This window comes from Elgaria multicarinata, chromosome 3 (assembly GCF_023053635.1).
Source record: "Elgaria multicarinata webbii isolate HBS135686 ecotype San Diego chromosome 3, rElgMul1.1.pri, whole genome shotgun sequence".
In the NCBI taxonomy this organism is placed as follows: domain Eukaryota; kingdom Metazoa; phylum Chordata; class Lepidosauria; order Squamata; family Anguidae; genus Elgaria; species Elgaria multicarinata.
The window spans coordinates 4,739,087-4,753,807 of record NC_086173.1 but is presented as its reverse complement, the minus strand read 5'-3'; the positions used below and the strand labels follow the sequence as shown (position 1 = coordinate 4,753,807).

The 14,721-nt window shown below is 43.8% G+C and overlaps 1 protein-coding gene across 2 annotated transcripts; it reads right to left on the bottom strand.

Moving 5' to 3' along the window:
• Positions 1-4,795: 4,795 nt before the first annotated feature.
• ELOF1 (elongation factor 1) lies at positions 4,796-14,184 on the bottom strand. Of its 2 annotated transcripts, XM_063119175.1 has the most exons (4): positions 14,125-14,184; positions 10,830-10,951; positions 9,780-9,850; positions 4,796-6,525 (listed from the first exon to the last, which is right to left on the bottom strand). In XM_063119175.1, exons 2-4 carry the CDS (start codon positions 10,943-10,945, stop codon positions 6,461-6,463), a joined length of 252 nt encoding a protein of 83 aa, XP_062975245.1. In that variant the 5' UTR covers positions 10,946-10,951; positions 14,125-14,184; the 3' UTR covers positions 4,796-6,460. The 2 variants fall into 2 exon arrangements, with proteins under 2 accessions (XP_062975245.1, XP_062975244.1); XM_063119174.1 differs by lacking the exon at positions 14,125-14,184 and having other exon boundaries at positions 10,830-10,978.
• Positions 14,185-14,721: the final 537 nt, after the last annotated feature.

The following is a 14,721-nucleotide window of genomic DNA, read 5'->3' as shown; positions in this document are numbered from 1 at the left end:
GATCTAGACTACTGAGAAGTCAGCTGTGCTGCTGAGGACGGCAGCTGCCTTTAAACCCCTGAAAATTCCTCCCCAGAGTTCGAGGCAGCCTGCATGCTGAGCAGCTAATGACACTTTCCCTCCTCAAAACGAAACAAAAAACCATTTATGAACGGATATATTTGTTTGTAACGTTCTGCTAATGAACACTTTTAAAATTCACTGTGGCACAATAAAAAAAAAGAGAAAAAAGTTTCTTTAACGTGATTTGAAGACCTTCCTTAACATTTGCTTTTGGCAACATATTTAACAAGAAAGACATAAACATATCTTTATAAGCCTTATACTGAATCAGACCATTGGTTAGTATCCAAGATCTCCTGGCAAAGGTCTTTCCCAGCCCTGGTACTCAAAATATTTTAACTGGAGATGCCACGCTTGAACCTGGGACCTTCTGCCAAAAGCTCTCCCACTCTTCAAATGCAAGTGAAATCTAGGTAGCCAAACAAGAATGGAATGTCTGCTTGCTCTCGTAATTTATTGTTGAGCCTTTGGGTTTGTGAAAAGCATCTATTGTTAAATGGAGAACAGTCAACGATAAAGGATGTGCTCAGGGTAGCACCAATTAGATCATTTATTTTTCAGCCTTCAATATAAGAGAATAAGCCTGTAGGGTCACAATTGTGCTACAACTCACAGAACACACTAAACAACATGAACAACTCTTCTGGCAAATGAGCTGTCACTTTAGAATGAGCAAATTCGTAGCCCTTGTAGTTATGGATAAAACACCAAAAATAAAAATAAAAATGGGCAGTCTACAAAAAGGGATATACTGTGCTATCTGTGCAGATTTGGCATAGTCTAGAACAGGAGGGCAACTTGTAGGCCAAAACATCCAGAGGGTCACAACTTGGCCCTCCCAGAGGTTCTGGTCTACACAGTTGACACCTGGTTTAGCATTTTCTTATGGAAAATTATCCAAACCTGTCTCGTGCAGGACAGGTCTCAGAAATAAGTAGAAAAAAGTGAAGTCACACCTCATTTGATAACCATCCGTTCATGTGAAGCTGCTGTGTGAGCAGCCATACAGAACTTTGAGAGCCAATTCTAACCATCAAATAACAGCCTCTTTCTCCATGCAGCCCTGAACCCAGGCACAGGATCACACAGAGAAACCTATTTTGTGCACGCTGGCATTGGCCAAGTTCAGTCCAAGGCAATCCCCCCCAAAGTGTTGCTGCAGGCCCATGTTGTGCCCATGTCCCTCCACAGGCAGACTAGGCTCATGTGGAACAAACAGATAGTGCTGGAAACAAAATGCATCTTCACCCGGCAGCGTTAAGTTCAGCCCTGCCATTGTGCAGTAAATTACATTAAGGAAGCCTATAGCAGCCTTCCCCAACCTGGTGCCCTCCAGATGTTGTAGATCAGTGGTTCTCAAAGTGGGCGGTACTGCCCCCTTGGGGGCAGTGGGATTGCATAGGGGGGCGTTAAGAGGCAAAGGGGCGGCAGGGGAGCGCTTGAGGTGGTCTTTTCCGAGAAGCACCTCTCCCGAAGGTCTTATAACCCAGGGACATTTTTATGGGAGTTTGGTCCCAAGCCATACAGGGGAAGAATCCACACATGTATTAATACCGTTTAAGAAGAGGCCTTTTAACGGTGAATTGAAATGTTTCAAAAGTACCAAAACGCTAATGAAGATATATACCCTGCTTGGTGTGCCCCGCCATGCTGGCTGCAAAACAGAGGCATTTGCTCTCTTTTTCCTCCCTCCCTCCCTCAGCAAGCCTGCGGCAGGTGCTTCCTATTTAAAGGGGCCATGCGCAGGGGGCACTGGGCATGAGTTTGTGGAACCAAGGGGGCGGTTACCTTAAAAAGTTTGGGAAACACTGTTGTAGATTACAACTCCTTTTGACTATGCTGGCTGGAGCTGATGGGAGTTGAAATCTAAAACATCTGAAGGTTAGCCTCTGCCAGTGGTTCCCAAAGTGGGCGGTTCCGGGATTGCAGAGGGGGGCGTTAAGAGGCAAGGGGGCATCAGGGGGGCGCTCGAGGTGGTCTTTTCCGAGAAGCGCCTCTCCAGAAGGTCTTAAAACCCACAGACATTTTTATGGGAGAAGGTAGTTTGGTCCCAAGCCACATAGGGGAAGAATCCACACATGTATTAATACCGTTTAAGAAGAGTCCTTTTAATGGTGAATTGAAATGTTTCAAAAGCACCAAAATGCTAATGAAGAGACATACCCTGCTTGGTGTGCCCTGCCACGCTGGTTTCAAAACAGAGGCGTTCACTCTTTTCCCTCCCTCCCTCGGCAAGCCTGCAGCGGATGCTTCCCATTTAAAGGGGCCACACGCAGGGGGCACTGGGAACCAAGGGGGTGGTTACCTGAAAATGTTTGGGAACCACTGGCCTATACAAATGCTCTAACAACCCAGTTCCTCTTTACAAGGAGGTTAGATTCTCAAGAAGTTAAGAGAACAGTAGTAGCTGTGTTTGCATGAAGACATAGTACCGTAGGGACTCCCATTACAGAGCAAGTACCTCTTACCTAGATCATCCACGCAATACAGGAACAAAAGCACTTACAAACAGCCAAGCAGAGGATGCACCATCGGTCACTGTACGAACAGAAGAGAGCTTTGGTCTCTAGCCATCAGGATACACACTTATGCTTCCAGCAATTTATTTTATACAAACAGCCTAGTTGGTGGAGGAGTATCTACAAAAGGACAGCTAGTCATTGGATCTCTTGGGTTCCCAAAGCAGACTGTATAGAGGTGGATGCCCTCAGAAGGCGGCTTAAAAAAATGTTAAGAACAAAACAATTGACACCAACCTAAGAAGTTGCCTAACACCTATGGCCACACTACTCCATGCTTTGCATCTTGCAGTTGCTATTGAAGAAGCAAGGTGACCTACAAAGAAAGCCCAGAAAGCTGCAAAGAGGCCTCCTGTCTGCCCTAGAATGCTCTGTCCAAAGTACCAATAATCAGCTTGGTGATTAGGCAAGTGCAACTTCTAGGTTCCATTTACTTAGCCTAATCTCTGAGAGCAAACAAGCCCAGTCAGGTGATTTGCCACAAACACTCCATTATGCGCTTCCAAGTTCTCACCTTGCTTGGATTTTTCTGAGGTCAATAGGAATATGGGTGGACTACCTCAAGGAACCTTAGTTTTACAAAGAGCAGGACGGCAAACAACAACATACCAGCAGATATGACTGGGTAGCTGGGTGAGGGCTCAATTGTCAAAAACTTCATTGCCAGAATTACTGTCATTCTCATTTGTTCGGGAGGTTTGGGCACTGAGCAACAGCAAAAAGCCAGCCAGAGTAAGACAGGCAGGAGGAATGGTAATCTCCCTAAGGTGCAAGCAGGAGAAAAGACTCTTTTCTCAGCTTGGTCTCTAGAGAGCATGTAGTCAAATATAGTCTTTAGCCATTTGACAAAATCTGGTTAAACGATGGTCCCCTCTAAGGCTGGGGAAGGGGGAATGAGTTAACAAGGTTTCGAGGTCCCACCGAACTTCAGTTATCACCGTGGCTTAGCAGCTGCCCTTTCCAGAGGTGAGATAGGAAAGAAGAACCCCAGACTGTGCCTCCAGTTGGCAGGCTCCTGTGGGCCACAGCCAAAATCGCGGACTCTCAGGGCCCTTGTCTAATATCGGTGAGGGAGGGCTGTCTTACGGAGTTCTTGAGGAGTTCCGAAGAATTCGACTCTGCCTCCCTAAGCCATGAATACAACTGGGGGTTTATTGCAGAAGCCCACATGCCCCCAAATGGACTTAGCCTTGATTTCTAGTCCTAGGGAGTGGGTCTTACCCAAAGTTGAGTAATACCCTTATCTGTGAAGGCAGATTTTGCAGTGCAGAGCCAAAGCCACATTGTTCTGTATGCTTGTTTCTGTCAGCTGCCTCAAAATTCCCATTCAGTTGATACATATTTTATTCCTCCAGCAACCAGGAGGAAGAGTTGGGAGCTAAACACCTTATCACCATCCTGCATTAAAATACATCCAGCGTTAAGTCTGCATCAGCAAATTATTTCTGGAATGATCGCCCAGAAATCTCACACTTCCACCATTAATAGTTTAGTTGTTACTTTGATATTCTCGGTCCTTCTTTTCAAAGGCGCTCAGAGCAGAGCGTTAGCCCCACAGCATCGCTGTAAGATCAGTTCAGGTTGAACGAGGACAATTTACTGAAAGCCACCTGGGAGCTTAAGCACAACTCTTAAGCCATACTGTCTTCGCCATTCCAGTTACTACTGCAATTGTACCAACTTCTAAGTATCACAGGAGAATGCATGCAAATACCAGAGAAGTCTGGATTTCATAGTAAGTCACTTTTTGTCCTCCAGAATAGAAATTGGTCAGTGTTCTTGGAAGCTTTCAGCCTTCCTCAGCAGTGTGCTCATTTGCTTGATGTATTAGGAGTCGTTTAATCATGTAAGGACTACCTGATCGCTATACAAGCTGCTCTCTGCTTCTGGTATACTGTAATTTAAATTGGATTCACCAATAAGGGGAGGAAGAAGAGAAACGAAAGAGATGCTAGTGGTCCAGGTCTCATGGCAGCATGCAATTAGTCTTTTGATCTCTTCCAGTTCTCCAAGAACTGGGTCAGAGCATCCTTAGGAAACTTAATATTCTCAGCATTAAGCATGGGGCAGCAGATACTAGCACAAAATGGACAACAATTTTATAACAAAGACACAAAGACAAAAGCAAAGTTGTCACCACAGTAGTAATTAAGAAATGCAAAGCAACCTAGAAAGAGCAGCTTGGGGCACAACGCAAGACATTAAAAAGCTGCTTTTCCAATACGGCATTTATTTAAAAGGGATGTTAATCGCTGCGAATCACTAGCAGAGACTCCTCAAATACATTAGCAACAGGAAGTGGAATTTTGCTTCCTCGGATGTTATTTACATTCAAGGATGCAGGCATTCCAACAGATTCATTTTGGCTTAGATCTTAAAGACATGGGATGTGATAGGGCAGCAGCTGCTGATTTTGGGACTATATATCAAGATGTTTCTCAAAGGCCTCCTGAATCAATACCACACAGCACTGAGGAAGGTAAACGAAGAACAGGCCAAAATATTCGCCTTCCTTAATAGCCAGATTCAGAATCAAAACCTCCAAGTAGAGGGATATGCAGCTTACCATTCACTCTAAAGAAACTTGAAGCAGTTGCTGGGATCGTTTTATTCAGGGGCAATAAAGGAAAACTAAGACTAATAAGAAAAATAAAGCCAAATTGGCAACTTAGTAAACTGTTCCTGGCAAGCAGAGTGCACACTCATTGCACATCTGGAAATAAGTTCAGGAAAGTAAAAAAAAAAAAAAGTTAGAAGTATAACACTCATAGAAAGGGTTATTTTACAATATACCATTCAATTCTACCTATGTGCATGGCCCCAGCATCTATTTATTAGAGGATGGCACAATTTCTCAGCAATGCAGGCTGACTTGTTCCTCGGATCTAAAGTTACTACGCCATAATAAAAAATCCTCAAAATCACATGCCTAGGCTCAGAAACACAGCTATCACCACTAGCGACTAAACTGGCTTTTGAATAGGGAATTTATAATTAAGCAACACTTTCTTCATGGGAGACAGAGTTCCCATTTAAAATAGTAAAAGCAAGGGGACCTGTGAAGTTTGTTTTCCCCCTATATCACATTAATGCAAGGCCAATGTCAGGTTCCTGCACATTGAACTACAGGGCAGGAATAACATTTGCCTATTTCAAAGTACCTAGAAGGGATAGAGGAGTCCTGTGCCTAAATGGATGTGGCGGAGGGTGGGCAGGTGGGGGAGACAGCAGGGAAAAGGCTGTAAAATGTTCTTCAAAGACAAAATGCTGCCTCCCTACCTAACTGGGGACAGTCTGCCCAGAGGAAAGTTGCCTCAATGCCCAAATCTACTACTCCTGCCAACGTTAAACAAAAAATAAAAAGCATATTGTGTGGGACCCGGAGAGGGTTATTTCTTACAGTCTGCGTATTCTTGCCTGCTAAGCGTTGCAGTTTAACCATGGCCACAAGAGGCAGAGCATTTCCAAGGCCTGTCACTGAACACCGAGCTGCAAAGGAGCAAGCATGGAAGCCCCTTCCGTAGAGGCCCAACTGGAAGGAACAGGGGCGGAGCAGGAGCGGCACCAGATGGGCTGCACACTAGGCAGCCTTATATAACAAGATTCCCAATAGCCAGGCTGGTCACAAAACGGCTGGCCTTTCCCACTCTTGTAGGTCCTGTTGACAGTCTTGAGTCCCTCAGCTCCAGGGGAACAATTCCTAATATTCGTGTAAAGGGACAGAATTACTGGATAGAAACAAAGAGCACAAGAGCCACCATTTCCCAGCCACTCCAGTTGTATCTTCAACGCATTATGTAACAATGCATTACGTTACAGACATCCCCCAGCCCACCCCAGTCTTGTTGAACTCTTGGTAGGTTCCTTCCCAGTTGCTGCTACTGATTGGCTGCTTCACATGCATCTATCCAATCACTGTAAACGTCCACCGGTTCCGAAAGATCTTGAGGGTCAAAAGTCAAGGAAGAGTGCCTCGTACACAAAATAATCTCATATGAATGTATGATGACAACATTCTTTTCCTATTGTTATCTTCCCCCGTGACTTTCATGACTGTCGTATTTTTTCCACCTAACAGCACTTAACCACCTAACAGACCACATCACGCCAGTCCTTTTCCAGCTTCATTGGCTGCCAGTCCAGGTCCGGGCCCGATTCAAAGTGCTGGTATTAACATTTAAAGCCCTAAACGGCTTGGGGCCAGGTTATCTGAAGGAATGCCTCCTCCCATATGTACCTGCCGGTCATCCTCAGGGGTCCTTCTCCGCGAGCCCCTGCCAAAGGAAGTGAGGCAGGTGGCTATAAGGAGCAGGGCCTTCTCTGCTGTGGCACCCCGGCTGTGGAATGAGCTCCCTAAGGAGGTTCGCTTGGCACCTACGTTATATGCTTTTAGACGCCAGGTGAAGACCTTTTTATTCTCCCAACATTTTAACAATCTATAAATACATTTTAACATGGTGTTTTAAATTTGTAATTTTGCATTGCTGCTGTTTTTATCTTGGTTGTGCTTTTATATTGCATTTTATATTATGGTTTTACACTGTTGTTTTATACTTGAGTTGTCTTAATTTTGTGAACCGCCCAGAGAGCTTCGGCTATTGGGCGGTATAGAAATGCAATAAATAAATAAATATAAATAAATAAATTTTAGTCATGCTGCCCAATGTGTTTTATAGGGGGGAGACTGCCACATTAGCTCAAACGTTTTGAGGTATATAACCTAGCGAGTGGAAAGTCAGAGACTAAACAGGAACAGTTGCCACAACTTGGCCCACAACTAGTTTTGCTTGGTTGCAGCTGAACTTTCAAGCTCCAGGTCATTTCCTTGTTATCTTCTCTTTGGATCTACTGACATCTTTCCAGTTCTTTAAGAACTCTCATAATTCCCTTTCTGTGGGAAAACTTTTAGCAACTGGGAGTGATAACCCTCCTTCTCCTATATTATGTGAAGATGTTTCTGGAGCTGCTCTTAAACTAGAAGTCGGTCTGAATTCTGTTAATTGCCTGGCCTGGATTCATGTTATCCATTTCTGGCTTCGCTGTAACATGGCACCTCCATCTAATTCTCTAGTATTTAAGATTCTGTTAGACCATTTTGAATCCCCTTGGGCAAAGGCCATGACTAGTAAAATCAAGTCAGTAGGCCTATCCCCCCAAAAGCTACTATCAAGGGATTTAGCTAGTGCCAAATCAGTAGTGAAACAGAGACTGCTTGATATAGATATGCAAGTCCTTCAGAGTGCTGCACGGGGCCCATGCTCCCCCCTGTCCCTAGGACTACCAGCCTCTTTTTGTAAGGATGGGATGCCTTATCCACGCTGGTTGTCTATTCCTAAATACAGGAGAGCATTCTCATTAGCCAGACTTAATGTTCTTCCCTCCAAACTTTTGGAGGGCAGATTTAATAAAATTCCAGCGCTCAACAGATGCTGCCCCTGCAACAATAGTGAAGTGGAAACTGTATCTCATGTTTTACTGTTTTGCAGATTTTATCTAGGGGCTAGAAATGATCTTCTAAACCCTATTTTACAATTTTATCCTGGTCACCCAACTGAATTCTTAACGTCTCTTTTACTTTGTAATATAGACAAATCAACCACTGAGCAAGTGGCCAAGTTTTTGAACCTGGCCATTTCTTTTAGATCTCCTATGATCGCCTGACTTTTAATAGTTAATGGTATGTTCAGCTTGATGTATGTAAAAATTTTATCTGCTGGAATGGTCTATTGACCGCAATAAACTGTTGTTGTTGTTGTTGTATTATGTGAAGATGTTACAGCCCTGAAAACATGGGATAGGCTGGGCTACAAAAATAGACAGAGTGAACACCATGGGATACTTTCCAATGAATCCAGTAGCATACTTCAGAAAATTCTGCCTCTACTACAAGCTTGGAAGTACTTGGAAACTCTTCCCCTGAGGATTCACCAAAATTCTTAAGATGGTACAGGACTAACTTCTTTAAATTGTCCAGGAGCCGGGGGGGGGGGGGGGGCTGAGGCAGAGGAGCTTCAACTTATTACCACTATGGAATTAGCATATGTGACGACGTTCCATTGTAGCTGCCCGGACCTTAAGATCATCTACAGGGGCCCTTCTCCGTGAGCCCCTGCCAAAGGAAGTGAGGCAGGTGGCTACTAGGAGCAGGGCCTTCTCTGCTGTGGTACCCCGGCTGTGGAATGAGCTCCCCAGAGAGGTCCGCCTGGCGCCTACACTGTACTCCTTTCATCGCCAGCTTTTTATTCTCTCAGTATTTTAACACTTAATTTTAACTTAAATTTAAATTTTTCTGTTCTAACTCTGTATTTTAATCTTATATCAATTTTTGCTGCATGGTTTTATCCTGTGGTTATGCTTTTTATACTGTATTTTGTATTTGTGTTTTTAAACTGTTGGTTGTTTTATTTTGGTTTTAATTTTTGTGAACCGCCCAGAGAGCTTTGGCTATTGGGCGGTATAAAAATGTAATAAATAAATAAATAAATAAAATTGATTAATTAGTATCCTATAGTTCCAAGCTCTTATCACAGGACAGGCGGGACGTGTAGAGCTAGGATAAAACATCCCACCCCATGTTAGAAGTTACTGGCTTGAAAGCAAGATTCTACATGGGAAAAGAATCAGATACCATAAAACACTTAAAATCCAAGCACTTTTCCAAAACCATTCCTCTCGCAAATATACTTTTTCCTTTTACCCAGTTGGGGTGGGATAGGGGAAGTAATTACTGTGGGTCCTTTTATTGAGGAGCTGACCAAAGGATACATGTTAATCAGTATCCTCTAGTTCAAAGCTCTTATCACAGGACAGGCGGGACGTGTAGAGCTAGGATAAAACATCTCCTCCTCCTCCCTCCCAATCCCCTTTCCTTTTGTGTCATGTCTTTTAGATTGTAAGCCTGTGGGCAGGGATTGTCAAGAAATACTTTTGTAAGCCGCCGTGAGAGCCTTTTTTGGCTGAATGGCGGCATAAAAATCCTTAAATAAATAAATAAATCCCACCCCATGTTAGAAGTTACTGGCTTGAAAGCAAGATTCTACATGGGAAAAGAATCAGATACCATGAAACACTTAAAATCCAAGCACTTTTCCAAACCCATCCCTCCCGCAAATATACTTTTTCCTTTTACCCAGTTGGGGTGGGATAGGGGAAGTAATTACTGTGGGTCCTTTTATTGAGGAGCTGACCAAAGGATACATGTTATAGGGGTCTGAAATTCTTCCAGACAGACAGTACAGGATATCACACCAGTATTCCGAGCTCTATCCCTGGAAGACAGAAAACACATTATAGTGACATCTCCAGTCCCACAAAATACTTGCATCTGAAAAGTTAGAGGCCAGAAGAATAAACATCAGTTTGTTCACACATACTAGCTTAAGTACTGAACGTACCTTAACATGCAATAAACAGCAGGCACAAATGTCCATACTTTCATCCCATCCAGAACTTTGCCAGCAGCACTGAGGGGAAGAAGTGTCCTCCACAAAGCTTTCTTTGGAGCACAGCCAGCACCTAACCAGTTGAAGTTGGAGGTGACCTTCCCATTCTTGGTAATGGGGAGAAGATAGGGCCAGATTATTGGTGCATCACAAAGAATTGCCCATTTCCACTCCTCATTCATTAGCAGAAGTGGACAGATGCCGCACAACGGACAATAGTCATGGATACCATGGGGATTTCTTCTTGAAGAAATGCTAGCTTTTTCACCTTTGAGCGGTTGTGCTATGTTTATTCAAGTTTCTATATATTTCAATCCTTTTATTTATGTGTACTCAAGGATTCTGACTTGTTGAAATAATTCTTTCACTTGTATTTCTAATTGCCTCGGGTTTTTTGTCTCCCAACCGTTTGATTTCTTCTAACAAAAAAACCTCTAGTTTTGTGGCGTTCCTTCTTCAACACCTTTGAAAGGCTGAACAGATACTTTCTTGTGGCATTCTGTACAGTGCAATGAATAAGTTGAATCAGTGAAAGAGAAGATGAACAAGATCAGGCTGGATGAGTACTTTTCCCCCATCCCTTTCACAATTCTAATATTGTCTCAGATCCTCCTGAATTCTTGTTTTCTGAACCTTCCCTTTTAAGGGCCTGGAACCCCAGTAGCCTGCACTCTACTAATACCTTCATTTTGTCATTCAAATATCTGTTCTTATTTATTTATTTATTGCATTTTTATATCGCCCAATAGCCAAAGCTCCCTGGGGAGTTCACAATTTCTTCTCCTTCTTCTCATACACAACTTACATTTTAACATCACACGATTTCTCGTGGTTACAGAAAGGGCAGGTAAACTGGGTCTCAAGTGTTCCAGTCATCTTCTTCTTGGGTGGAGGTTTCCGCTTAGACTTTCTACGGCCCATTCTTGCCTGCAGTGTGTAAAAGAGAAACAAAAGTTAAGGACATTTGGGGGGAGAGCGTCATCAAAACCCCTTCTTTCTATTTGCAATAACTGTCAAGTGTTAAGAACTGATGCAAAACTTTTGTGCAAAACCCTTGTACTTACAAGGCCAGCATCACTGGGAACTAGAGTTACCACAGCCACTGAAGGTCAGATCCTGCAACTACAGGGGTGAAGGCTAAAAGCCAATAGTTGGTACCTCACTGACTAGGAGATGGGAGTCTATTGGGTAATAGTATATGGTGGGCCACGGAGCAGGTGTCTGGCATCTCAGAGGTAGAACCTGACAAACAGGTGTGAAGAGCTAATAGTAATAATTCTCATCAAAGTATACATAAAAAAGTCTCTTTTGGTTTGGATCCATTATCTTGAGATATTACTCTTTTTCCTGCCAACCCTACTGGTTAATACAGAACCATTAGATAATACTACATAATTTGGCTTCAACTGCCTTTTTAAAACTTAATTCATCACCCATAATTGAGCTCTAGTTTTAGTAATATAAAGACAGCCATGCTAGTCTTGACTTTTGCTCTGCCTAATCAAGAACCGGTGTGTTTTGCTTAAGACAGATCTGGGCTTTTTAAGTTTTCAGAGATCCTTTAAAGTCATTTGTTTTTCATCCATGAATTCTCACAGTGCCTAGCAGAGACTAATTCATCCACTCTGCAATCTCCATCTTGAGACAGACTAAACGCAGGCCACCTGGCTATATCTGGGCTAATTGTTGTCTTGCCTCTTTCATCCACTCTGTTTCGTGTACCATCCAGCCTGATGAAGAGTTCTGGAGAACTCAAAATCTCACACATTTTCTGACACTTTGGCTGGCCCTAACGAAACTCTGGATTTTGCCGTGTGTGTGTGTGTGTGTGTTCTTTTAGATCAATGAGACTGCCTTTGCTTCTTATGCCCCACATATGGTTTTCCCTTTCCTGTAGTCAATGAAAGGGAGCAAAATCAACCACACTCCTGATTATGGAGAGAGATGCAGGTGTCCCAGTGGGACTATTCCTATCAGGTTCGCTTGGCATCTACGTTATTATTATTATTATTTATTTATATAGCACCATCAGTGTACATGTTGCTGTACAGAGTAAAACAATAAAATAGCAAAACCCTGCCGCATAGGCTTACGTTCTAATAGGATCATAATAAAACAATAAGAAGGGGAAGAGAATGCACCAAACAGGCACAGGGTAGAGTAAAAGTAACAGTATAAAAGTAAGATCAAAATCAAGTTTTAAAAGCTTTAGAAAAAAGAAAAGTTTTAAGCTGAGCTTTAAAAACTGCGACTGAAGTTGTAGTTCGCAAATGTTCTGGAAGAGCGTTCCAGGCGTAAGGGGCAGTTAAATGCTTTTAGACGCCAGGTGAAGACCTTTTTATTCTCCCAGCATTTTAACAAGTCTATAAATAAGGTTTAGCTCGGGTGTTAAATCTGTAATTTTGCATTGCTGCTATGTGTTTTTTAATCTGGTTGAGCTGTTACATTGTATTTTATATTATTTATTTATTTATTTACTACATTTTTATACTGCCCAATAGCCGAAGCTCTATGGTTTTATACTTTGAATAGTTTTAATTTTTGCAAACCGCCCAGAGAGCTCCGGCTATTGGGTGGTATAGAAATGTATAAATAAATAAATAAATAAAATATCACTATACAGGTGGCATGGAGTCCAACCCCCTTCTCAACACAAAAATGTTATAGCTCTTGCCAGTGGGCAACCCAGGGAGGGAGGGAGAGAGGGCTGCTGTCAGGTCCAGGTCGCTGCCTCCTTTTAGCAGCAGCTTGACCTGGAGAAATCAAGAGATTACAATAGTTCAGTGAAGAGCTGTACCAGTACTAGGGTGACCTATGGAAAGGAGGACAGGGCTCCTGTATCTTTAACAGTTGCATAGAAAAGGGAATTTCAGCAGGTGTCATTTGTATATATGGAGAACCTGGTGAAATTCCCTCTTCATCACAACGGTTAAAGCTGCAGGAGCCCTGCCCTCGAGAGCAGGGCTCCTGCAGCGTTAACTGTTGTGATGAAGAGGGAATTTCAGCAGCAGCTGCATGCGTACGAATGACACCTGCTGAAATTCCCTTTCGTATGCAACTGTTAAAGATGCAGGAGCCCTGCCCTCCTTTCCATTCGGTAGGGTGACCATACGAAAAGGAGGACAGGGCTCCTGTATCTTTAACAGTTGCATAGAAAAGGGAATTTCAGCAGGGGTCCTTTGTATGCATGCAGTACCTGGTGAAATTCCCTCTTCATCACAACAGTTAAAGCTGCAGGAGCTATACTAGCGTGACCAGATTTAAAAGAGGGCAGCTTTAACAGTTGTGATGAAGAGGGAATTCCCCCAGGTTCTCCATAAATACAAAGGACCCCTGCTGAAATTCACTTTTCAATACAACTGTTAAAGATGCAGGAGCCCTGCCCTCCTTTCCATTCGGTAGGGTGACCATACGAAAAGGAGGACAGGGCTCCTGTATCTTTAACAGTTGCATAGAAAAGGGAATTTCAGCAGGTGTCATTTGTATATATGGAGAACCTGGTGAAATTCCCTCTTCATCACGCCAGTTAAAGCTGCAGGAGCTATACTAGAGTGACCCGATTTAAAAGAGGGCAGCTTTAACAGTTGTGATGAAGAGGAAATTTCACCAGGTTCTCCATATATACAAATGACACCTGCTGAAATTCACTTTTCAATACAACTGTTAAAGCTACAGGAGCCCTGTCCTCCTTTCCATAGGGTCACCCTAAACAGTACAGGAAAGGGGAACTAGCAGATCAGGGCAGCTTCCCCCTCCCCCCTCCCCCCTCCCCCTCCCCCCTCCCCCTCCGCCCTGGCCCAGTCAGGGGAAACGAGGGGAAAAGCAGGCAGCAAAAACAGATGAGGAGGCAGGGAGGCGAAGCACGGGGAGGAAGCAGCGACATGAACTCCCCCATCAACCCCACAGCCTTGGGAAGCCGAGCGCGCGAGGAAGCGCGCCGGGGAGGGAGGAGGAGTAAGAGCGTCTCCTTTCACGTGACTTCTCCCCCCTCTCCCGCAGGCCCAGCGCCGGGCAGCCGCAGCCCTCCTCGGGAACTCGGCCCCCTTCTCCTTCTCCTCCTCCTCCTCTTCCTCCTCCCTGCCGGGCCGCCATTTCCCTACCTGGGATCAACAACCTCCCCAAGCCTCGTTTCCAACGGAGACCAGCACTTCCGGTCTGCTACCCGGAAATAAACCGTGCTGGCTCCGCCTCTTCCGCTTGAGGTTACTTAGAGGCATGAAGAGAGGAAAAGGGTAGAAGTGAGATGGTTATACGGGATCGAAACTTCCGGGTGACAACAACCCGTTGTTTTTCCCCTGGCAGAAGGCAGAGCTGCCCATGGAAACCAATAGAGAAATAAAGGCTTTAGCGCTGGTTTGGTTATGCAGCGGCGAGTAACGAAGGCATTAGCGCAATATCTATCTATCTATCTATCTCTATATATAAAATATCACCCTGCCAATGTCAGTACAGTACAGGAAAAAAACAGCCCTGCAATGTAGTCCAGTGTCAATTTATTATTATTATTATTTATTTATTTATATAGCACCATCAATGTACATGGTGCTGTACAGATTATACACAGTAAATAGCAAGACCCTGCCGCATAGGCTTACAATCTAATAAAGTTGCAGTAAACAATAAGGAGGGAAAGAGAATGCAAACAGGCACAGGGAGGTGTAAACAGGCACCGACCGGATAGGGTGAAGCTAACAGTA

Excerpts from the sequence above, each read along its gene's own strand:
- ELOF1 (XM_063119175.1), bottom strand. The coding sequence starts at position 10,945 with ATGGGCCGTAGAAAGTCTAAGCGGAAACCTCCACCCAAGAAGAAGATG. Across the intron at positions 9,851-10,829 it reads AAATCGTGTGATGTTAAAAT|GGATAGAGCTCGGAATACTG; the intron begins GTAAGTTGTGTA and ends TCTGTCTTCCAG. Across the intron at positions 6,526-9,779 it reads ATTTCAGACCCCTATAACAT|ATCTTTCGGAACCGGTGGAC; the intron begins GTATCCTTTGGT and ends TTGACCCTCAAG.